The sequence below is a fragment of the Hippocampus bargibanti genome, linkage group LG07, assembly GCF_051943395.1.
Source record: "Hippocampus bargibanti isolate YZ-2025 linkage group LG07, ASM5194339v1, whole genome shotgun sequence".
Lineage (NCBI taxonomy): Eukaryota > Metazoa > Chordata > Actinopteri > Syngnathiformes > Syngnathidae > Hippocampus > Hippocampus bargibanti.
This window is the reverse complement of record NC_142740.1, coordinates 23,821,555-23,845,129: the sequence shown is the minus strand read 5'-3', so window position 1 is coordinate 23,845,129 and position 23,575 is coordinate 23,821,555. Positions and strand designations below refer to the sequence as shown.

Below are 23,575 nucleotides of genomic sequence, written 5' to 3'. Positions count from 1 at the left end.
GATGTTGTAAAAGAACTAATAATCCGTCGGTCTGTCTATCCATAGCCGTGCTTGTCGGACTTGAGTTTTTGTTTTGTTTGGCTTTAAAAACACAAAACCTCCAGGCAACGATAAAAGGTTTATCGAATGTAGCTTAGTCGTTGTGTGTGCTTTAAATTGTATTACTCTCTTGCCCTTGAAAACAAAAACAAACCTTGAGAGTTGTGAAAGGCACTTATAAATGAAATGTATTATTATTATTATTATTATTATTATTATTATTATTATTATTATTATTATTATTATTATTATATATTAAGGGCATCCGACGTAAAAGCTTGACCAAAACAAACATGCGGATCAATCCTCTAAAGATGGAGGACACTGATTTGCTGTGGCGACCCCTTGAAGGGAAAAGCCGAAAGGAAAAGAAGATTATTATTATTATTGTTATTATTATTATTATTATTATTAGAAAGACACTATAATGTGGAGCATATTTTATAATACATCTGTGTAAGCTCTCAGTCGTACAGGAGTTGTCCATCGATGAGAAGGTTTCTTCAGCCGTCATCTGTACTTTTTGAAGGTGTCGGACGTTTCGCCTCCAATCCAAGAGGATAGCCTCTTGGATAGGAGGCGAAACTATCCAAGAGGATAACCTCTTGGGTAGGAGGCGAAACGTCCGACACCTTCAAAAAGTACAGATGACGGCTGAAGAAACCTTCTCATCATATTTTATAATGACCATAGTTGGCATTGCCATTACTACAAATAAATGTATTGTAAAAGCGGACTGGGAGCCCGGTAGTACCTTTATTGACTGTTCCAGGGCCAAGTTACCAATCTGTTAAAAGTAAAGTGTCTTGATGTATAAATGCAATAAAGAAATTATTCCTGTAAGCATGGTGTAGAAAGAAATGTTCACTCAAGTTTGACATAGCAACACATTGTTTAGTTCTCTTATTTTATGTATATAGGAATGCATTTCATTTAAAGTATTTTTGTTCGGACAAGTGAAACATCTGCTCGTGGTAGTGCTTATGGTCCCAAATTTGGCCCCTTCTTTTTAGGCTTGAGGGATTATATCCTCCCCACCCTGTATGCTCGCACAATTGCACACGCACACACACACACACACACACACACACACACACACACACACACACACACACACACACACACACACACACACACACACACACACACACACACACACACACACACACACACACACACACACACACACACACACACACACACACACACACTCAAAATCAGTCTTGGACATCTGCAACTCAAACTGGGCCTGCTGCTTTCGTTGCACCCACTCCCATCAGACAGTCTGTTGACAGGAGGTTCCGTCTTTCTTTTTGGCTCTCATTAGTTCTCCCACCTACTCTCTGAAGGCCAAAGTAGTTTGTCATGAATTTGCCTGCAGATTAGAGTTGGATTTGTATAAATGTTCCTCCAAGCAGATGTTCTTAGGGCGGAAATAATCTCCCGGGTAGTTTTAAAGGACAACCGACGTTTCCGGACAAGTTGTGTCCATAATTTGTAAAATGGCTTCAAATGACTTCTACTGAGCATATTTTACAAAGATTCCACAGCATATAGCTATATTTTACGTTTTAAGACTCGTGCTGAATATTCCGGAAGTCTTGTTTTTCATTTGGTGACGAGTCCGTACGTGACGTCACTGAAGGAACGCCCCTGACTGAAAAAAAGGACACATTGTAGCAGTCCTTCCATCACATCAATGCTTGTTTGGTCTGAAAACCTCGTGTTGCGCCAGAAGAGGGCGTCCAAGCTCCATGTAAGGAATTTGTCAGCCTGTGGAAACGCAATATACTGTCATGTCTCAGAACTATTTGAATCATATTCATAACTGGATGTGTAACAAGAAAGCATATTCTCCGAATCTGAAGCCATTGTTTTGATTCTCCAGCAATGCAAGACATCTTGCCGTGACATCACGAACTGCGGGCGGGACTTTCTGAAAATGCCCAATTCGCAGCTCAATTTTTTTTGCAGATTTTGGACACTTTAAGTCATTTTTATTGGTGTTTTGCATTTGAATAAAAACATCATACTGCGATGCGTGTTTTGGGTATTTTAGATGCTATAAAACATATTTCTGATGTCAGTTAGGAAACAAAAAAGTGACGTCGGTTGTCCTTTAAATCTCCATGGATTGCACAAAAAAATCCCGTAAATTATTGGAAACTGGACAAAGTTGAAGTGTAACACATTCTTGTGGTATAAACTCAAAAGTGGTACTTCATTATATGGTTCCATTGTGTTCCTTTTAACTGAAAAAGCCATCAATTATTATATGATGGAACAACAAAATGTTTTCCTAGTCATGGTTTACACACACATTTGATGATAAAAATAACACCATTCTACCATCAACATCATCCACTGTTTTGCATTTGGTTAAAATGTTTTTTGATGTCATTACGATTTACCCGGTGTATTGCCAAAGGCCAGAGTTTAGTGGATTGCAGCTACATCCGAGGTCAGATCTCAATAATCCATGTAGTGTCATTACGCTCATTCAGTGTTATACCACAGTTGTATATGCACACAAATACACAGGTTTACACAAGTATTGCATAAGAACCATTTACAGCAGATAACCAAGGTCAAGATGATTACAAAAAGCTTTTGGAAATGCTAAGTTGTTTTTACATGGAGTGTTTTAACAGTCACGTAAATGCTTGGATCGGCATTTAAATGTGTGTTCTGCTAGCGTATTGGCAGATATTATCCAAGGTGTCCACAAAAACACTCCCAGATATTAAACACATGTTATAATGTTTTTGAAATAATCTTTTACTCTTAGAAGCTACAGATGCATGATTTCATCCCGTTTCCTATGGGTTCCTGGTTGCCCTGCAAACAATTGATGCAATAGTCTGTCGTCTCACTACATTTTATCCAGAACAAACTGCTTCATTGGGAGAAAAAATATCATTTCATGTAGGACTACAGGAAATGGGGTACATAATCACTGCTCTCGAAAGAAAGATGTAGTTGTTTGGTCTCATGACACTGCAGGCCACTAGCAGAACACCTGACTCAATTTATCTAGCACGGCCCGTCAATCTGTTTGGCGGGTTCCCATAAAGGGTCTCCTGACAGTGAATTCACTGTCTCGGTCGTGGAAGCAACTAATTGAAGCATATCGTGAGGTGACTTTGAGTACCAACAGGTTAATCCGAGAAGAATGTGCCATTGGGCCATATAATGCGTTATAGTATTAGGGGCTGTAGGACCGAAAGCAAAGTAACACATGCTTGTTATGGAATCTGTGGTTTCCATCCGTCCGTCTGTCCATCCAAAAAACCTATACGTCCAGTGCATCCATATATCCATCCATCTTGCTGTCATTAATTAAAACATAGTAGAGGGGATTTATAGGTAGAGTCCACAGAGATTAAAATGAGACAAACCACAGAGTAGGTTTCTGTTGTAAACCATATTTGTGTCAGCATTGATTGTTGTGAATTAAGAGAAATATCTTGTTAATTTCTGTCATTTTATATTTGTCCACCAGCTGCCGCAGCAACAATAGAAAGAGTCTCTGTGTTGGAACACCATCACCCACTTTGTCCCGACCTCTCTCTCCTCTCTCAGTCCATACAGGTAAGATCCATGCTCTGACTTGCAACAGCAGCCCAAACACAGACATGCTGATGTGTGCGATTTAAACTGTTATTGTAAAAAATAGCATTAGTTAATTCATGCACAAATAGAGGTGTGCTACTTTTTACATCACAAATCTTTCGGTTGGCTTCTTACAACAAGAAGTAATCAGATTAGCTTCAGGGAGCAGTCTACTGCTCCCCCAACCTTAGATCAGGGACCTATCCGAGCAGAGGTCTGGCAGCGCCACCTCTGTCCATTAGTGATAGATACAGGGCCAGAGTTACCAGCACAACTTTACTTCGCTGACGAAGCTCTTCGGATCATGGGCGAAACGTCCTACACCTTCAAAGAAGTGCAGATGACGGCTGAAAAAACCTTCTCAGCGACTTTCGTTTGGCTGTTTTTTCTCCTCACCAGCTCCCCCCAAAAGTTGTAAAGTCGTATTTTTTTTTCAGCAGTTAGCTTTATGCGACCAATCCTTTGGATTTATATAAAAAAAATCTTGTTTTTATATGAATTGATCATAAACAGCAATTTTACCTTTCTCTGTACAAAACTGACAACTCAACATTACAGCGTTTGCTCACCAAGAAGTCCTGTTCCATTGACCACAGTTCAGTTCAGGTCGGTATATTCTTAGCAGGGTTACAGATTTCATCGGGTGGAAGGTGCAAGGCCATTAAGAGTGTGACATCATTATGAGACCGCTTTTGTTACTGCAGTGTACTTATTTCAATCACAGAGCAGTTACATGTGGTTGTTGCACCAGGTGCTTTATTGTCGAACCAGTTCGAGGCCATTTTTTGTCACATGATCTCAGAAGGACTGATCTCTGAGAGAGCATTTTGATGCACATGCTAGAAATGAACGGCGGCTTCAGTTTCACACTGCTAAGATCTTGTTTGCTCTCTTCGGGGTGGGGTGCCATGTTGCCATGGATCCTCATCATGACTCCCCAATAACTTACAGATCACATATCCTCCAAAGAATAAATGCCTGGGAAGCAAATTACGAGCCATGGCTCAAACCCTCATCAGAATTTCCATTTCAACTTTGAATTATAACTTTTAGGTGTCGAGTGATTCCACCAAATCTGTACCCTTTTTTGCAATTATTAAACGACACAAATCATTCACACTGCATCAGCCCATTAATGAATTTATTTAATTGTTCAAATTGCACAGCGCCGCATACCTTGTCTGTGGTAATTTACTCATTAAAAACAGAGCCAGTAGAGAAACAAAATGTTTTCCCTTCTTTTCTTTTTTTCTTTTTCTTTCAAGTGTTCTCCTGTTGAGCATTTAAGACTTGGCGTATCTGCTGCGCAATTTACCCGAGAAAGTATGGCTGGCTGTTTTTAGGCCACACAAGAATATGTCCTCTGGCAGATTTCCGAAACTGGCACTTCACACTTCACTGTAATACTTTGTTTTGTTTACTTTTGTACTTGACAATTCAAATTTCAAATCCCACGTTAACAAGATTGCCTCTTGTATGAACTTGTTTGGTTTTCTCACACTGCCGATTAACACAATTACATTCTGGTACGGCTTAAAACAAAGCAAGAACCTTTTAGCTACATAAAGTCAGATATACAACATTTAGAAAGGGTCACAAATGCAGTATCCCTTTGTATGCAGCATATAAAATCCTTCTGAAGTCACTTTTCTGTGTAAATAACATTGAACTCATTCACTGCCAGATGATGTGCAAAAATGCATCCCCTCGAGTGCCAGGGTTTTCGTCATTTTCACTCAAATTGCAGGACCCACAGAATATTGAGTTTTAGGAATACATAAACATTCAATGCAGCGTAAAAAACTTTGGACTATCTTCTTTCATCAGAAAAAAGAGTTAATTCCTAAGTTATATGGGTCTTGAGTTAGCTGAACTAAAAATGGGGGCAGCTGTCCAAAATACAATTCAATACATACATATTGATTTATATCGCGCTTTAACAACAGCTGAAGCTGTAACAAAGCGCTAACATGGAAGAAAGGGAAATGTTGCCCCCTTGTGGAAGGGGAAAACATGGCCAGAGGTCTGACCAGTACTTTATCAGCACTCCTGACAAGAAAAAACAAAAACTGAATTTTTCAATTCTCGAATATATTTGTGAATGGCAGCGAATGAGTTAAAAGGGATCTGTGCACACTTGTTAGTCTTAAGCTCAACCTTCGGATTCATATTGCATGGTGAAATATGAGTTAAGCTGCAAAATCCACCTATTTCTAGCCATCTCAGAAGGCGGCCATTTTTCTGCTTTCTGAAAGCTAATATGACATCACAGTACCTCAGAGCTCAGGGAAGAACCAATCATGGCTCACCTTTTTTTCTGAAACCGGGCCTCGAGCAACAGTGATGTCATAGTGCTCAAGGACATCTGCATAATTGCACACTTGTTCTACTACAAATAAGGCGAATGCTCACTTCAAAATGGTTCACTGATTTTCTGCACCAACTGTACAACTGTTATCATATTTTATTCTACCACTGAGCACTTTCACTCTTCTTGATACTTTGCACATTGTCTTACAATTGTTCCTGAGAGCCACCACTTACATTTAGTAATGCCCTTCCGTACTTATTTGTCATGTCTTTGTTTATGATGATACTGGTGCAGCTTGTTCTACCAGAGACAAATTCATTGTGCGTTCTCCACACTTGGCCAATGAAGATGATTCTGATTCTAATTTTCATGTTGCCCTGACATGGTTAAAATCTGGCGAGTTTTTCTGCTTAACTCATAATCCACATATCCAATTCGGACTAGAGGGCGGCTGCACGAAACACATTCTTGTAAAAAAAAAAAAAAAAAAAAAAAAAAAAAACGGTGGTGTCTTTTCTTAAAGGTAGATCCAAAGCCAGCTCATTCATTTTCTGCCTTTTGCACAAGGTAGTGAGGCTGTGACGAAAGTGGGATGGTGTGTGTGTGTTTGTGTGTGTTGGAATGCCGAAAGGCATGCCATACAAAGCCCTACTCTTGTACTATTATTTTGAAGACGGCTTTGCCAATCATTTGAAATTTGTTTGGATTCGGAGAATTGGATTGAAACCCACTTTTTTTTCTCTCAACGCATATACAGTGATACCTTGGCTTACGAACTTAATTGGTTCCCAGACAGAGTGTGTAAGGCGAAAAGTGGTTATCCCAAAAATTAATTTCCCATAGGAAACCATTCAAATAAGAATAATTAGTTCCCAGCTCCCCATAGAACATGATTTTCTGCTAAATTGGCTCATGCTGAGCCAATTCAATGTTCATAGCAGCTGTTGTGATGAACTACATATGATATGTGGTATATGTAGATTATCCAAATTAATTTCTCACTTTACAGGAATTTCAAATATTTTATTAAATATGACTGCAGTTCAAAATACATTTCTTACTTCTGATTAAAATTAATTTCCTGCCAAAATACATCAGTTATTCATTTTCCAAGTGTCTTACAGAATGTTTTCATTGTAAAAAATGTACCCAACCTGTACATTGAGTGCTCTATCCTGGATGCAAGATTCAGTCACAGTATGTTCAGTGAAAGTGTTATTCATATGCGGATCAAACCTCGAAAGATGGAGGACACTGATTTGCTGTGGCGACCCCTTGAAAGGAAAAGCCGAAAGGAAAAGAAGAATATATGTACATTTTTATTGTTCATTTATTGATGTCCATTGAAATTTATATATTAAGGGTTGTGTTTAAATGGCACTTCCTCTAAATTTAATGTCATTATCACAAGTGTATTATTATTTTATTATTTTAATTGTGAGGATTTGTGAAGATTTTTTTTTAAGACTGTATTTCGTCTGTGTAAGCTCTCAGTCGTACAGGAGTGGTCCATCGATGAGAAGGTTTCTTCAGCCGTCATCTGTACAAAAGTGAACTTTTGTACAGATGACGGCTGAAGAAACCTTCTTAAGACTGTATTGCACACATTCTATTAATTGTCTGCACTACCTACCCTCGAATCATAGAGGTGCTGCCATATCATCAACACTTGTTACCATCTTTTGCTTGTTTAGTCCTTCTTTATCCATCCAACCTGCTTATCCTCGTGGCATGTTGGGGTCTATCCTCAGGCAGTAGGCAGGATATACCCTGTACGTGTTGCTAGCCATTTGCAGGGCACGCAGACAAACAAGCATTCGCACTCACAATCGTTCCTCCAGACAATTTGGAGTGCACACACAACCTGCAATGCATGTTTTTGGAATGTGGGAGGAAACCGGAGTGCTCGAAGAAAACCCACTCAGCAAGGCTGTCTAATCAAGCCTTTCACCTCTGCTCTGTGAGGGCGACGTTCTCACCAGTTCCCGCCGTGCCGCCTGTCCCTTATTGATTCCTCTCTTAGTTTTCACATAACCAGTGACAACATAATAGTAGCTGGCCTTATAACCCTGGGTAATACTAGCAGATAACATTAGCTGTTGTATTTGCTCATGGAGCTCTGCCGCCACAAAGGAGTTTGGGACATGCTGGAGTGATCCTTTACAAAACAATTGAGGCCTGGCGAAATGCCATGCACAAGGGCCATTTTTTGTGGGCCATGCAGGAAATGTTTTTGTAGATACGTTTTGGGTCAAATTCAAGATTGTCTGACATTAGGGTAAATTCAAAATAAGAACTTTGACCATAGTGATTTGAAAGTGCTAATTATCACATTGCATGTGTTTCCCATCATGGCACAAGAGACTAGGTGATGATAATTTGGAGTGGTTGGTTCCTGAGTCAACAATTTTGTTGACATTCCACTTAATGCTCCGAAGCAGTTGCACTCTGGAAAGTGTTGGTAGACAAGGCTTCTCGTGCCAGCAGTGTGCGGATGTGAAATCTCCCTAGGATTATCCCATGAGAGTGTGCAATCAGTCTCTAATCGCCTCCATCTCTCGGATTCAAAATGATGCTCAACCCTTTTAGTCTGGTCTGTCCGACTCCAGTTTGCAAATGAACAGTTATTCATGAATATATACTGGAATGTTTGGCAAATGGATATCAAGATGATGTATCTTATGTTATTGCTGAAGTGATTCAGGGCCTGTGTATAAACCTGAAGTCAGCTAGTAAATACTGCTGTGTGGTTATTTGCAGTGTCATTCAGTTTCCTTTAAGTACTGTTATTTCCCCTTGTGAGTTAAAGATGTGAATACAACTAATAGTATGTTGAAATCTTTCCTCATTTAGCCGCAAGCAGCCCACTGGACAGCCCACGAAATGTGTCGACCAGTGCCTGCGTCAATTTTCCGTTTGCCCGAAGGTATGTCTGCATTGCTTATATTATGATGTAAATGTCTGTCAAATATTTGTCAGCAAGTAGCCATGAACTGTTAAAAATAAAAATGTTTCCCCCCCACCTAATTGTGTCCATGGTCAATAAGTTGCATGATTTTAACAGCAGCAAATGACATTACTTGACAACCCAAAACTGATCAACTACAGGGCTGCAATGTGTTTTGTGTCTTGTGATTTTACTGTTTGCTATGTTATTTTCAAAAAGATCACCGCGTAAATTGCCTCTTTGAACTCCATAGGCTGCGCTTACAAGCCCTGGAGAGTTTTCGTTTTACAGTTTGAACTCCAGTGGACCAATTAGGATGATTGATTAAGAGTCGATAATTAAAAAGGTAATAAGTGTTATCACACTTCGTGGATCTCCCTGTGAGACTTGGGATCTGCAAAGCGATGGTTGGCCACGTAGCTTGGAGCACGCAATACCTTTCTGTCTGCCAGATCTTCCAGGCGAGGATGAATGTGTTGCCATTTGTTAGATGGTACCCTGAAACCCACTCACAAAGCATTCAATCCAGTTCCTATGGCAACGTGCTTCCCTTCCGAGCACGTGCCGCCTACAAGTGAAGCTAAAAATGGGGTGGCACCTTGAAGACATTTAACAATAACCTAATACAGACACAGAAGGTGCTCAGATTTTTCATTTTGAAACTAGATGAGATGAACAAAGAAAACATTCAAAATGAAGTGCTCGCGTCTATCCAACTGTAATGACACGTCAAAATCTGGCACTTGTACGTGGGAGGAATGGGGCAACAGTTTCAGCCTCAATAATTTAAGGCTATTTCATCTGGCCTCATCTGGCTTGTCTCAATGTGGAGGAGAGGAGCCTCGACACTAAGCCCCTCTCGGATGACAGAGCTTCTCACCATATCTCGCAGGGAGAGCTCGGATACACTATGGTGAAAACTGATTTTTGTTGCAGGTTTCCGCGATCTCCTTCTTTCGTTCACGATTCATAGCCTGTGACCAGAGATGAGGTTTGGACATAGATCAACCGGTTTGATTAAGAGCTTTGCCCTTTGTCTCCGTTCCTTTTTTACCACAACAGATCGTTCGATACCCCATATCCGCAAAGCACGTCCCCATAGATCTCCCCAAGGGACATTGTCAAACGCCTTCTCCAAGTCAAACTTGCAGTGTCATATTCTCTGGATTTAGTGTTTTGCAATGACAATTCGTTCCTGTTATGTAAAATGCTTCCTGAGAAGAATTTTTTGTACGTGGGCTAATGCAAAGTGGCATGGATGGCAACATTGTCAAGATGAATTTGCTCAGATGAATGCCAGAGGTCACAGGATTATTTGCACTAGTCTACACTCAACTTATTGCTTTTTTCCTTCTCTTTTCTCCTCTGCTTTCGTCTCAGTCACTTGGCTCGTGCAGACAGGTACCTTGTTTTTCTAGTGGGATAGCAACTTTCTGTGTACCAAGTAATGTAAATAGATATACATTACATTTTTCCTGGGATGACATTGTAAACATATCGTTACGTGAATTCATCTCTTGACTTTCAATTGAAACCTAGCATTTGCATCTATGCTGCGATCATTATGTTCTTCAGGTGTACCCAATAAAGTACATTTGTTAAAGTACATTTGTTGAAGTACATTTGTTGAGTTCATTGCTTGATTTTTTGTAGGTATAATACAAAAGAAAAGTGGAGCAGTATAACAAACAACCCATTGCATACACTTTGGGACAGGAAATGATAAAAATGTGCTCCCGTCGTAACAGAGCCCGGTGAGTTTTGCAGTGTTTCATCTGAAATGCTTAACAATACTTAATGTGATGTTTATAGAGCTGAGGGCCGTAGATGGTCTCTGGCATCCCTCCCCTCATCAGGCTATGGAACTAACCCACCGAGCTCAACTGTTTCAGTAAGTACCATAGTTCCTCCATGGGAAAAAATGGCACCATCCTTCTCAGTTAATTGCCAACACCTCATTCAAGCCCAATGGCACATTTATTTATGCTGCTAGGAACAACAAATGCCAAGACTGAGTTGACAAACAGTTCATTGTTTTCAAGCATCTTCTGCTTGAATGAGTCATTAGGCTAGTTTGTTGAATCAGAATCAGACAAAAAGAGGTGCAACACAGTATTAGAGGAAATAGGCACAGTTTGGACAGTTGAGAGATTTGACTTATTTTTTCGATAATTGGAGTGATTTTCCACTGATGATTGCTGTTAATTTTTTTTTTAAATAAAAAAAGTGAGACGCAATTTCAAACTAATTTAGACACGACGACTTCTTTTATTGCCACAATTTGAATGACCACAAAAATGATAAGGCCCAAATGATTGGCCCATCATACCTTTATCGGTATGGACCGACAATGTCACAGTCTGTGCATCTGCTAAGACGTACTTCTATTATAAGGAAATTTATTGTCAGACTTGGGCAGAGACTTTAAGGTCATTGTGGACAATAGAGTTGATCAATGTGCCTCAGCTTCTCTTTGTAGCATGGCATTAGAAAGACACTACATAGACACCGCTCTCCTAGGCTTGTCTAGGGTACGTCACCGTATTCTGTGCAGTGTCCAATGAGTTTTACACAAAGATTAATTAAACTGTCCCTGGGGCCTTTGTTTCCATAAGGTGTCTTTTCCTATGCCGTAGTTTGTGTCTTCGACACCATTGGATTATACAATGTTTGGGTGCTTTCCCCGTTTTATTGTTTTGAACTTGATGATGTGTTTGACTTGTCTGAACACATGCTTGTGATTTTCAGCACCTTTGGCATGTTTTAAAATCTAAGAAAGAGAGAGAGAGAATATTTTTTTTTTTAACTACATAGCGTCTTTTACAAAACATTTACAGTTTTCTTTTCATTTCAGAGTCAATATCAGATTCATTTCATGACCACTCGCTCTTTGTTTTTTCTGCAGTCCTCTTCATCCTCCCAGGAGCGTCTTCATCAGCTTCCCTACCAGCCAACCCAAGATGAGCTGCACTTCCTTTTCAAACACTTCCGCAGCACGGACAGCATAACTGACGAGGATGGCAGGTCAACGACCGTCATGCGACCTCGCTCTCGGAGTCTGAGGTAGCTCATTCACGCTATTGTTTCTGTATTTAACATATTCACAAGGGCATTGTATTATTGCACACTAGAATGGTAAAAGGTACAGTGGCATGACTGCGTACTAGTGTATGCTTTTATGAAGGCAACAAGAGCAAAACTGAGTTCAGTTGTACTCTATTGAAGCATTTCACAATTTACTTTTTAAAAATCAATCCTCATCCACAATTCCAAGAAAGTCCTTATTTTTGTATTCGAAAAACAAAGAGCTGGGCACGTTCTTTGTCAAACACACCTGGTAACCCTTGCGTCACTGTCAGTCTCATTGCTGCTTGCTACTTCTCTTTGATTCCGGCTGGAAACCTTTCTTTTGGCTTAGAAATCACCAACACTCGCCATATCTGTCCATTAACATGGAAACAAAGAACAACAGAAAAAAAAGACTTCTCATGGGCAAGTTCTTTGTCAAACACACCTGGTAACCCTCGCATCACTGTCAGTCTCGTTGCCGTGCGGTTCCTCAGAAACAATGCCGGCTTTTGCGAAACTCTTAACAACGTAGCAAACAGTGACATTAGCCCAAGCATCCACAATCAATTCACAAATTGTGGCGTAACTGCCTGGCGCTACCTGTCTATCTTAGTAAAGCCGTGTTCGCCATCACTCCCATGCTGCTTCTCTTTGATTCCGGCTGGAAACCTTTCTTTTGGCTTAGAAATCACCAACACTCGCCATTTCTGTCTATTAACATGGAAACAAAGAACAACAGAAATAAAAGGACTTCTCATCTTGTACCTATCATCATTGTTCTGGATCCCTTCTTCTCAACAGTGTTGTTCACCCCAATATCGAAAGTGAGCTCCATTTCGTACATGTTGCTTATGTGGTTGGGCTGAATGTGTCTATTGTTGAATTTCAAAATGCAAAGTATGCTTGTCCCTCATCACTTGCCATAGCCCATGTTTCTCCACTAGGAATGTGTGGTAATGGAAACCAAGGGAGGCCAGCTAGCGGCAGAATAACTCAAAGCAACTGTATTTATAGAGCACTTTCAAAAAGCCAAAGCTGCATACAAAGTGCTGTACATGGAGGAACTGTCATATAAAACCAATAAATCAGTCACACAGACAGTAGAAAGAGCGAGAGAGTAAAACTAAGACTAAAGTCAAATGCTAAATGAGTCAAATGCCGAAGAGTTTTCAATTGGCTGGATGTTGGTTTGCCCCAGTCGTTTTTACCCGGATGGTTAGTTGCCGCCTTTTTATAAAACAGAACTTCTGGGCGCCATCGATTAGGTGATCTTGAATTCTCTCACATGGTCCTCCATATAACTGATAGCTTGCAGTTAAAACCCTGCTTCGCAAGTGTATGTCTTCATAGGTGCCATTTTGGGGATCAATGTATGTATGGGCACTGTTTACTCCTACTTGAGGTGTGCCTTTGGCGTCCATTATAGCCCATTTGTCCCACTTTAACGTCTGTGTGCTGTCCTCGCTTAGATTCACCTTTCCTCTACACAAGCAACATGTCGGCACAACATTCACCAATTTTTGAACTCGGTGCATTTTTGAACTTGCATTAGGCGCCCCGTCCACTTTAGAGAAGTTTTTTGCATGTTGCATGGTCGTAGAATTATGTTACATTAGAATTGGGCTTTGTGAATGAACTGCAAAAACTCTTGTTAACATCCAAGCTTGCCTTCACACAGAAATGTCCTGTAACATGGTTTTCACACAGATTAAATGTAATTCCAAATCAATTGTTGCATTCAAAGCTGGGGCATTATTAGTATTTTTATTTTTTATTTTTTATTTTTTGAAAAGAATGCCCTGAGAATGATAAGATGATTCTTGACCGAGGGAAAATCAGTATTTACTTGCTGGTTCTCATTAATTATGCATACAGCCAGTCAGATGGAGATCCATCAGTTGTGTGTTTTTGGTAACTTGTGTGTTGGCGCCGCTTTGCACTTTGCATGTTTGTATGCCTGAGTGCTTTGTGTTCTGACACCATGGCGTACAATGCGTGGGCGTACTGGCTTACTGAGTGCCGCAGGGATCCCGCTGCTGAACTGCAGTCGATGGCGGGTGTGGTTTAGGATTGGGATGAGGGATTCAGCGCCACTGTGCACAGTTGCAGCTTTCATGTCAACAAAAAAGGCTTTGTGAGCACGTGCACATGTGATAGGTTTACTTTGCATCTTTTCTGCTGAAATCTTTGACCAGCCTCATTTTTCTGTAAAATTCACTGTGATGTGGCTGTGAATAGATAACTAAGAGCTGCGAGTGATTCACCGTTTGGTTCAAATAAAAATTCATCTTAAATATAAAGACTTAGACAAAAGATGTGTCAAAACCGGACTGTGAAATTGAACAGCTGGAAACAGTTGCCATTTTGTGCAGCCGAATACCAAATGCTGCTTTTCGTCAGTTAATGAATCACTACATCACTGACCTAAAGTCATGTGTCAAAATATAGGATTAGATTAGAATGTTTAGTTTGATAGAATTGGAGAGACTCGAGGCCAGACTAAAGGGAGTTTGGAACTAATGTGCTATTACGTAATCCTTACAGTGATGAAGTCGGTATGAGGTCAGGACGTTGCATCATCAATCTTGTTTTAATTTGCAACTGAGGTGTAAGAACACACACCGGTGGGCATGTTACATGTTAAAAAACATTGTATTACTTCAAGTAATATTTTTTCATTTTAACTCATTTACTGCCAGACGTGCAAAAATACTGTATGTCCACTCGAGTCCCAGGGTGTCATTGTCACTTGAATTCCAGGTCCCACAGAATATTGAGCTGTAGGACTACATCAACATTCAATACAGCGTTACAAAACCTTAGACACTCTTCTTTCATAAGAAAGAGTTAATTCTTAAATGATATGGTTCTGGAGTTATATGAGCTTGAAATGAGTGCGGCTGTCCAAAATACTTACAATACAATACATACGTACATAGTGGTTTATATAGCGCTTTAACAACAGCTGAAGCTGGAATAAAGTGCTGTCATGGAAAAAAGGGAAATGCTGCCCCTTGTGGAAAAGAAAAAAAAAACATTTCCAGGCACCCAAGCATGAAAAAACAAAACCTGAACAAATTTGGTAATTGTGCTTTACGTCATATTTTCAATTCCCGAATAAATTTGTGAATGAGTTAAGGTTCAAGTGATATCAGTTTGTATTTAACAATATAATTTTCAAATTCTCTGTAAAAATCTTGGTATACTGAAATGTGTAAGCATTGAGGCCAGAAGTATTGTTTTTGATTTTTCTGTGTTGGTTGGGTGGACCAGAACTGAATCTCAGCCTTATTGAGTGCTATATGAAGTTAAAATGTACGTTTCCTCTCTTGTCATGGCTATTTAAAGGACAACCGACGCCTCCGGACAAGTTGTGTCCATAATTTGTAAAATCACTTCAAATGACTTCTACTGAGCGTATTTTACGATACCACCGCATTAACATTCAGGAAGTCGTTTTTGAGTTGGTGGCGATACTTACCGTGACGTCACAGTAGGTATCGTCACTGACCGAGAAAGCGACACACAATGCATTTTGGGTACTTTGTTTGGTCTGAAAACTTCGTGTTGATGGCGAAATTAGAAGGAAAAAACATAAATAACGCGATGGTGAATCGTTGTGTGTTGCACCAAGACTGTTATTTGATATGAGCTGACACAAATTCCCAGCAGACAAATCAACCCATTTCCAACAGAGCTTGGGCGCCATGTTGTGCATTTTCTGTGACGCTACATTACATTCCAGACACCTCAAACTGACACAGAAGGACTTCTTTAATCGAACATTTAGAACTATTTTAATCATATTCATAACTGGATGAGTAACAAGAAAGCTTCTCCGAATCTGAAGCCATTGTTTTGATTCTCGAGCAAGGCAAGACGTCTTGGTGTGACGTCACGACCAAGGAGGCGGGACCTTCTGAAACTGAAACTTTCTGAGGTCATTTTGAAGTAGTTTTGGGACACTTTAACTCGTTTTTATTGGTGTTTTGCATTTGACTAAAAATATCAGACTGCGTGTTTTGGGTATTTTCGATGCTATAAAACGTTTTTCTGATGTCAGTTAGGAAACAAAAAAATGGTGTTGATTGTCCTTTAAGGGCATGATTAAAGTACTTCTGACCTTGTTTTTAGCTGACAATGCTGTTGTGAAAGGTAGCTCCCGAATTCATACATTGTATTTAAAACTATATTTTCCCGTCTTTTCCGGATTATAAATTGCACCCTTACCCCAATTTGGGCTGGGTTGGGGTGCGCTTTATACTTTGGAGTGACTTATGTGTTAATTATACTCTGGATCGACTTGTGTCTGAAACGATTAACACATGATATTATAAGTTCACATTATTTTCACATTTAACCGCAAGGGCGTGCTCTTGACACGTTTTGCTACTTTCCAAATGGTTGTGACTTACAATAACAACTGACATGACTCTGGCTGGCTGATGTAAGCGACATCGAAGAGGAAGGACCGCATCTTCTCACTCCGGAATTCCCATAGTTTTGTAAAAGTGACAGTGGATGAAGAGATCATTGGATTTAGTGATTTGGGGTGACATTGATAGTTTGGTAAACTTGTAAGCATGTTCTTTATGCTGTACTTCTCTGAACAACACTTAATGTGCTATCTGAACGTACCAGGCACATTCTTGATTCATTGTTTCTGTGTCATGTTAACATTAGGATTATTAAGCCTATTATTCTCTCTCTGTATTTGCCTTTCAAGATGGCATGTCTGTTCTTGATGTTGGATTTTATCAAATAAATTTCCCTCATAAATGCGACTTAGACTCCAGTGTAACGTACATATATATTTTTTTTTCTTTGTCATATTTTATGGCTGGTGTAACTTATACTTAGGAGCGACTAATCGACCGAAAAAGATGGTACTACAAAGTCTATTTTTTCTTACAATTAACTTACCAACTCAAAGATGGCAGGGGTTATATACGATTTGTTTGCTGTGATACCCGACTGGTCTCTTAGCTCGCACCCGTTAACTTGGTTTTGAAACTATGAGGGCTGAGAGCAAAATATTGTGAACTGGATGTGCTAGTTTTGCCTCTTGTTTGCAAAGTATAGTGACTGATAAATCAATCAACATTCAATCATGGGATGTCCCAAGATCCTAAACTTCATGTTTTAATGGAATGATTTGGATAATGTATCTCTTTACAAACCTCTTTCGTCGACTTTGTTCTTGTCGACATCATCCCCTTTCCCAACCAAGTGTTAAAGTTCAAAACAACTTTATATTTGATTGACGTTAAAATGTAATAACCACGTGTTTGGTTCATGTTGCAGCCCTGGGCGATCAAGCGTCTCCTTTGACAATGAGATAGTCATGATGAACCATGTTTACAGAGAACGCTTCCCAAAGGTGAGCTCGAAAAACCTGTTTACATTTGATCAGAAACGATATGCACATATTTCGAGAAAGTTATGCAGTTAACCAACTAACAAATGTCTGCATTAGAAAGATGAACACTGCTCAGTTATAACCTTCCCAAGGAGTTTTTATTTGCATTCAAATGCCACAAGGCACTTAAAATGGAGAGCATTATAAAACACCAATGCCGTGCATGTATCACTACACAATCATGAACCCACATTAACATAAATAACTATTCAGTCAATCAGTTATTCAACACAAACAAACCCAACATGAGGGTATTACAGCCTAAATGACAAGACAGCACAAACTGACAAAAATTCCAATTTCAGCAAACAATTATGCACACAATTACTTTATACAATATGAGGCCATTGAACATCCATTTTGCATTCAGTAAAAATAATAAACGGTGTGAATGCAGACAAATTTTAACAGCACATTGGGAGGGAAGCAAAAGCATACATTGAGTTTTACACTCAACCTTGCACAAGGTGCAGTTAAAGACTGCCAGTAAAACAAGTGCAAAAATGTGTCCACTCCGGTGCCATTTTCACTCAAATTGCAGGACCCACAGAATATTGAGTTTTAGGACTGCTAAACCTTCAATGCAGTGTAAGAAACGTTCGATTCACTTCTTTCGTCAGAAAAAAAATAATTAATTCCTAAGTCATATGGGTCTGGAGTTATCTGAGCTTGAAAAGGGGGCGGCTGTACAAAAGGCAAATGCGGCCCCTTGTGGGAGGGAAAAACATTGCCAGAGGTTTCATCAGCGCTTTAGCGTCACCCCTCACAAGAAAAACCAAAACCCGAACAAACTTGGGAATGGCACTCCACGTCATGCTTTTCAATACCAGCATAAATTTGGGAATGGCAGTGAATGAGTTAATTGAATAATGGAATTCAATCGAATAACAACTCGCGATTTTTAGGTGAGATTTTCAGCGAATAACAGTTACAAAAATGTGATGTTTGACTTCATGAATGCCAAACCACAAATTGGGGGAGCGGTCACTGTCTTGCTAGTCAGTATTATGTTATCAAAAACCAGAGTTCTGTTGGAGTATATGGCAACCTTAAGTCAGAATCAGAATACCTTTATTCGTCCCACAATGGTATATGTATATGTATATGTATATGTATATGTATATGTATATGTATATGTATATGTATATGTATATGTGGTACAAGTATATGTTGATTTCAAACTGTAGTAAATGAGTATACTATATGTCAATTTTCTTCCTTGTAGGCCACAGCCCAGATGGAGGAGAGATTGTTGGAAATTGTTACCCACTGTTCTCCAGACAGCTCCCTTCCATTGGCTGATGGGGTGTTGGGTTTCATCCAGCACCAGTTGGTCGAGTTGGTCCGTGACTGTTTGGAGAAGTCCCAGAAAGGATTGGTTACATCTCGCTACTTTGCTGAGCTTCAAGAGAAGTTGGAAAAGCTGCTTCATGAGGTGAGGAAGCAGTGAGTGGCATTTGAGCAAGGGCGCACATTGAAAATGACATATTTACCTTTACAAAAATATGGACAATACAGTATATTTGACGCATAACTCTGTGGGGGGGGGGCAAATTCCAAATAGATTTTTATGCAGATGAAAGCTAAAATCGGTACTATGATTCCAAAATTGCATTCACTTTCGTCCTAGCCAGTCAAGTTTTCCCCGCCAAAAAAAATAATAATTAAAAACTACTGTTATAATAATATGTTCTGTTCAAGTAATTATTTTCATTCAGATTTCACCCCTTGGGTTTAATAATTGAGCCAGGTTGTAAGATTTCAACAAACGGAATCTATACAAATACTGCAACTGTAAAATTGAACAAAACAAAGTATTTTTTTTATTTCATTTATTCACAAACTCTGTCTGGTTGAGGACAGACATCTGTTTCAATACAGGCATTATTAACATTGGAAATGAATTCAAACTTTATAATTTTTCGAGTTATATTCATTCATTTATTTGTGTGGTTGTGATATTATGGTGGGAAAAAATATGAATTATGTTTGTTTGTTTGTTTGTTTATTTATTTATTTTTTTATTTTTTATTCTTGTGCCGGTCTTGTGCCGGTCCCAAGCCCGGATAAATACAGAGGGTTGTGTCAGGAAGGGCATCCGACGTAAAAGCTTGGCCAAAACAAACATGCGGATCAAACCTCTAAAGATGGAGGGCACTGATTTGCTGTGGCGACCCCGTCAAGGGAAAAGCCCAAAGGAAAAGAAGAAGAATGGTGTAGTGTTTCACTCGCCCGGCTTCCGGGCAGCATGAGATCCCACTCAGTGAGTGTGAGTTAGCCTGTTAACTTCACGTTCTCTGTGATTGACAGGCTACCAGTCCGGGATATAGTCTGTCTTTCACTTAAAGTCCGATAGAATATCTTTAGCTCCCTAAAGAGTGTTGAAAATGGCTGGACAGATGAATAAATTACCATACCGTAGTAAGGATAGAAGCTGTATGATGATGATGTATTGCATTACAGCTGCCATGATCAATTCACATCAATTGTCGTTTTAAGTAAAATTATAGAAATGATTCAGATAATCCGTGACTGAGTTATTTTTGAAAAATCATATCGGATTTAGATGCAGTGCTTTTCAGTTTGTTTAGTCTGATATAAATAAACTTGACATTTTTCTGTCCCTGCTATTTTCCAGGCCTACGAGCGCTCAGAAAGTGAGGAGGTGACTGTCATCATCCAGCTGGTGAGGAAAATCCTGATCATCATCTCTCGGCCAGCTCGCCTCCTCGAGTGTTTGGTAAGCAGACTGTAAATATTTTTTCATCATTGAAAATAATGCGACTTTGACTGAAACAGTGTGAAGTCAATTCAAACTAAAACTAGTCCCAAAATTAATTATCCTTTGGAACATGCATAGTTATTTTAGTAGAAATAGAAGCTCATCATTCAATATGTGAAATGTTCTAACTTTTTAACCACTAACAACGATTTGTCCATGATATTGTGTACATGTTTTTCAGAAATACTATTTATGCATTTAAAAAACATCCCATATACAGAGAGCACAAACACTACACACATTTATGCTATGAATTAATGACTTATTTATTCTTTGTGCAGGAGTTTGATCCGGAAGAGTTCTACCATTTACTTGAGGCAGCAGAAGGTCACGCCAAAGTCGGTCAGGGGATCAAATCGGACATCCCGCGATACATCATCAGCCAGTTGGGTTTAACACGAAACCCTTTAGAGGGTAAAGAATTTTTCCTTCGCAAATAGTTTAACCCCATTCGTGAGCTGAAAAATGTTTCCCTGGTTTCTTAAATTTATGCTTTGGATCTAAACTTGCTTCACTTTTAATGAAGTTGTGATACAGTAATTTACAAATCATTGTCATCTGTTTATGTTTAAATTGATACATAAAAAACAATATTATTAACAAATAGAATCGCTCGTGTGAGGAACTTTCACATGTCTGAAAGCACCATTCATGCTCAACGCTGCATTCAGCTTTTTGGAGAAACAGGCTGGCATCTAAGCAACATCTTTCTCGTGCACGTCTGTTTAGTTCAGCAAGAAAATGCCGAATAACATTCTGCTCATGTTACAACTGCGTGGCTTCAAAGAAAAAGATAGCAGCTATAAGACTGGCCTCCTCCAATGAAGAATTACTTCTCCAAAGCATCAACAATTCATCTCTTCAGTTTCCAAACATTTGTATGTTATTAAAAGAAAAGGTGATGTTAGACGGTGGTAAACATGACCCTTTCCCACCTGGAATGTGTTGCAGCAGGTTTTGCTCAAAACAATCTTAATCAGTTTTAACCTTAAAGCCTTAAACCTTTAACCTTAAAGACCTCTTCTCTTTGTTGTGTATTCAATGAAATGTAGGTTGGACTTCGATTTGCAAATTATGTATTTGATTTTTACTTGTGGTTATTGTCTCCAGTGGCAATTTTTAATATGTGAATAGTTCTTCGAAAATGTGCCGTGTTACTATGGCAATAAGAAAATCATGGATGTCATTAGATCATTGGTACAACATTGGACAGAAGGACAGAAGTATGGAACATGCATGGAAGGGACATAATATTTCAATGTTTTATTTATTTATATATTTATTTATCTATTTGTTGTTGTTTTTTTATAGACATGGTGCAGCTTCAACAGTGTGACTGCGGTCCCCCGGTGTCAATTGAGCCAAATGGAGAGGTGACATATCATTCCAAGTCTTTCTATAATATATCATGTATTAACATCTATCTGTCAATAATTATTGCTCTGGATTGAAAATTAAGTAATAATATTAAGCAAATCCATTTTCTGGTAAGACGATAACACAAGTTTAAATTATATAGCCTAAATGTTAACATGTTTCCTTCGTAGGTCAAATTTTCATTCCAGTTTGTTTGATGCTGGGGAGTGTATTCCGAAGTTCTTCATCTGTGTGCTTCAACTTACTTCACTTCCTCTTTATTTATTTATTATTTTTTTGCTTTCACTGTAGAGTAAAACGACACAGGCCGTGACCCCAACACGACGGAAACCTCTTGAGAGCGATTTTGAGACCATTAAACTCATCAGTAATGGGGCTTATGGGTAAGCGAAATTTCCCATTGTTTCCTGCTTCCTTTTTATTCTCGGAAAGATCAGTTCCATCTACCGATTCCTTTTTTGGCTCAAAATACTTGGCATTGCCATCATCAAGTGGCATTGGAATGCATCTTTGCATTTATTATATAAATGTCGAGTGTTTCCCAGTTTTTATTGAGCCAAATCTTGAAACAAAAGTATAACTTACACTAAATAAAAAAATAACAAATGCACTAAGTTGGTGTGAAAGAAAACACATGCTCTCAGCATTGTGAAGAAAAGCCTAATGTGGAATATGTGATGTTTTATAGGGCAGTTTATCTGGTCCGCCACAAGGACACTCGTCAACGGTTTGCCATGAAAAAGATCAATCGTCAAAACCTCGTCTTGAGGAACCAGATTCAGCAAGCGTTTGTGGAGAGAGACATCTTGACTTTTGCAGAGAATCCCTTTGTTGTGTCCATGTTTTGTTCTTTCGAGACGAGACGCCACCTCTGCATGGTCATGGAGTATGTGGAGGGTAAGAGGAAAGGAGACAAAATGGGCCTTTGATTCGTAATGTTCAGTGTCATCTTCCAACAGTTCACATCAAGTATTGAAGATTGAAATCTTGTTTTGAAAAGATCCGATTTTGTTTGATTTTATGTGGTCCTATTTCATTTTTTCAGGACACGGTGATTTGTTCCGAGTATTCCCTTTTTTTTCATGAGGTGGAAATGCAAATTAAGTTACCTAAGCAAATTAATACTGATATAGCTTACCTGTCAAAAAGGACCATATAAATTAAGATGTATTGTATATAACTTGTGGGCCATGCATCTATTGATGAAAGTTTAAACCTTTTGAATTGAATTTTGGAAATTGTTTTCCATGATGTTTTTTAAAGGGTCTCTAATTTAGTTTTGATTAGTATTTTCAATTTTGTTGCAGGTGGGGATTGCGCCAACTTGCTAAAGAACATGGGTCCTCTACCTGTAGAAATGACAAGAATGTACTTTGCCGAAACCGTCCTGGCCCTGGAATACCTTCACAATTATGGGATAGTGCACAGAGACCTCAAACCTGACAAGTGAGATCCAAATTCACATTAGCAACACCATGAACATTTTCCCGTAAAATCCCTTAGCTTTTTTTCCAACCTTGACATCAAAAATGAATTTCCTCATAACACATTGAATGCACATTAAAGTGCCTTGCACGCTGGGTCCGAGAGGACATTAATTTCATCTGTGTTATATGTCATGCATATTAGCATATTTGACAATAAAGCTGACTTTGATTTACCTTTTTGTATGAAAAAAGACATTGAAACATCACCCATTGAAAACGAACCTGAGTAATTTTGCCACAAAACAATGATTCGTGCTACTCTGGTCTGTAACGGGGTTGAACAGTGTCATCCCCATGGCAACCAGATCACCTACTTTAGCAGTCAATAATATTGTTGGACCCACTCAGACGTCTCGTCTGTAAAAGTACTCTCTATGGTTCTATGATTTATGTTGGTGTCTGATGATTTGTTTTTTTTGGAATGTTGGCGGATGCTATTTTCTTTCTTTCTTTCTTGCTTTCTTTTTTCATACTTTGTTAAATTTTTACTTTCTTTCTTTGCTCATTTGCTCATGTATTTATTTCTTTATTT

The 23,575-nt window shown here is 39.0% G+C and overlaps 1 protein-coding gene across 3 annotated transcripts in view; it reads left to right on the top strand.

Annotated features, from left to right (window-relative positions):
• LOC148895855 (microtubule-associated serine/threonine-protein kinase 3-like) overlaps nucleotides 1-23,575 on the top strand; it is a 41,321-nt gene that overhangs the window by 8,397 nt on the left and 9,349 nt on the right. For 2 of the 3 annotated variants that reach the window (XM_088999982.1, XM_088999985.1), the window contains 13 exons: nucleotides 3,542-3,630; nucleotides 8,816-8,888; nucleotides 10,290-10,310; nucleotides 10,722-10,800; nucleotides 11,815-11,972; nucleotides 17,283-17,358; nucleotides 18,623-18,832; nucleotides 20,036-20,137; nucleotides 20,461-20,593; nucleotides 21,491-21,552; nucleotides 21,848-21,939; nucleotides 22,245-22,453; nucleotides 22,864-23,002. In XM_088999982.1, the coding sequence (XP_088856108.1) occupies nucleotides 3,542-3,630; nucleotides 8,816-8,888; nucleotides 10,290-10,310; nucleotides 10,722-10,800; nucleotides 11,815-11,972; nucleotides 17,283-17,358; nucleotides 18,623-18,832; nucleotides 20,036-20,137; nucleotides 20,461-20,593; nucleotides 21,491-21,552; nucleotides 21,848-21,939; nucleotides 22,245-22,453; nucleotides 22,864-23,002 (1,443 nt within the window). The remainder of the gene's footprint in view (nucleotides 1-3,541; nucleotides 3,631-8,815; nucleotides 8,889-10,289; nucleotides 10,311-10,721; nucleotides 10,801-11,814; nucleotides 11,973-17,282; nucleotides 17,359-18,622; nucleotides 18,833-20,035; nucleotides 20,138-20,460; nucleotides 20,594-21,490; nucleotides 21,553-21,847; nucleotides 21,940-22,244; nucleotides 22,454-22,863; nucleotides 23,003-23,575) is intronic. The other variant, XM_088999984.1, reaches the window with a different exon arrangement.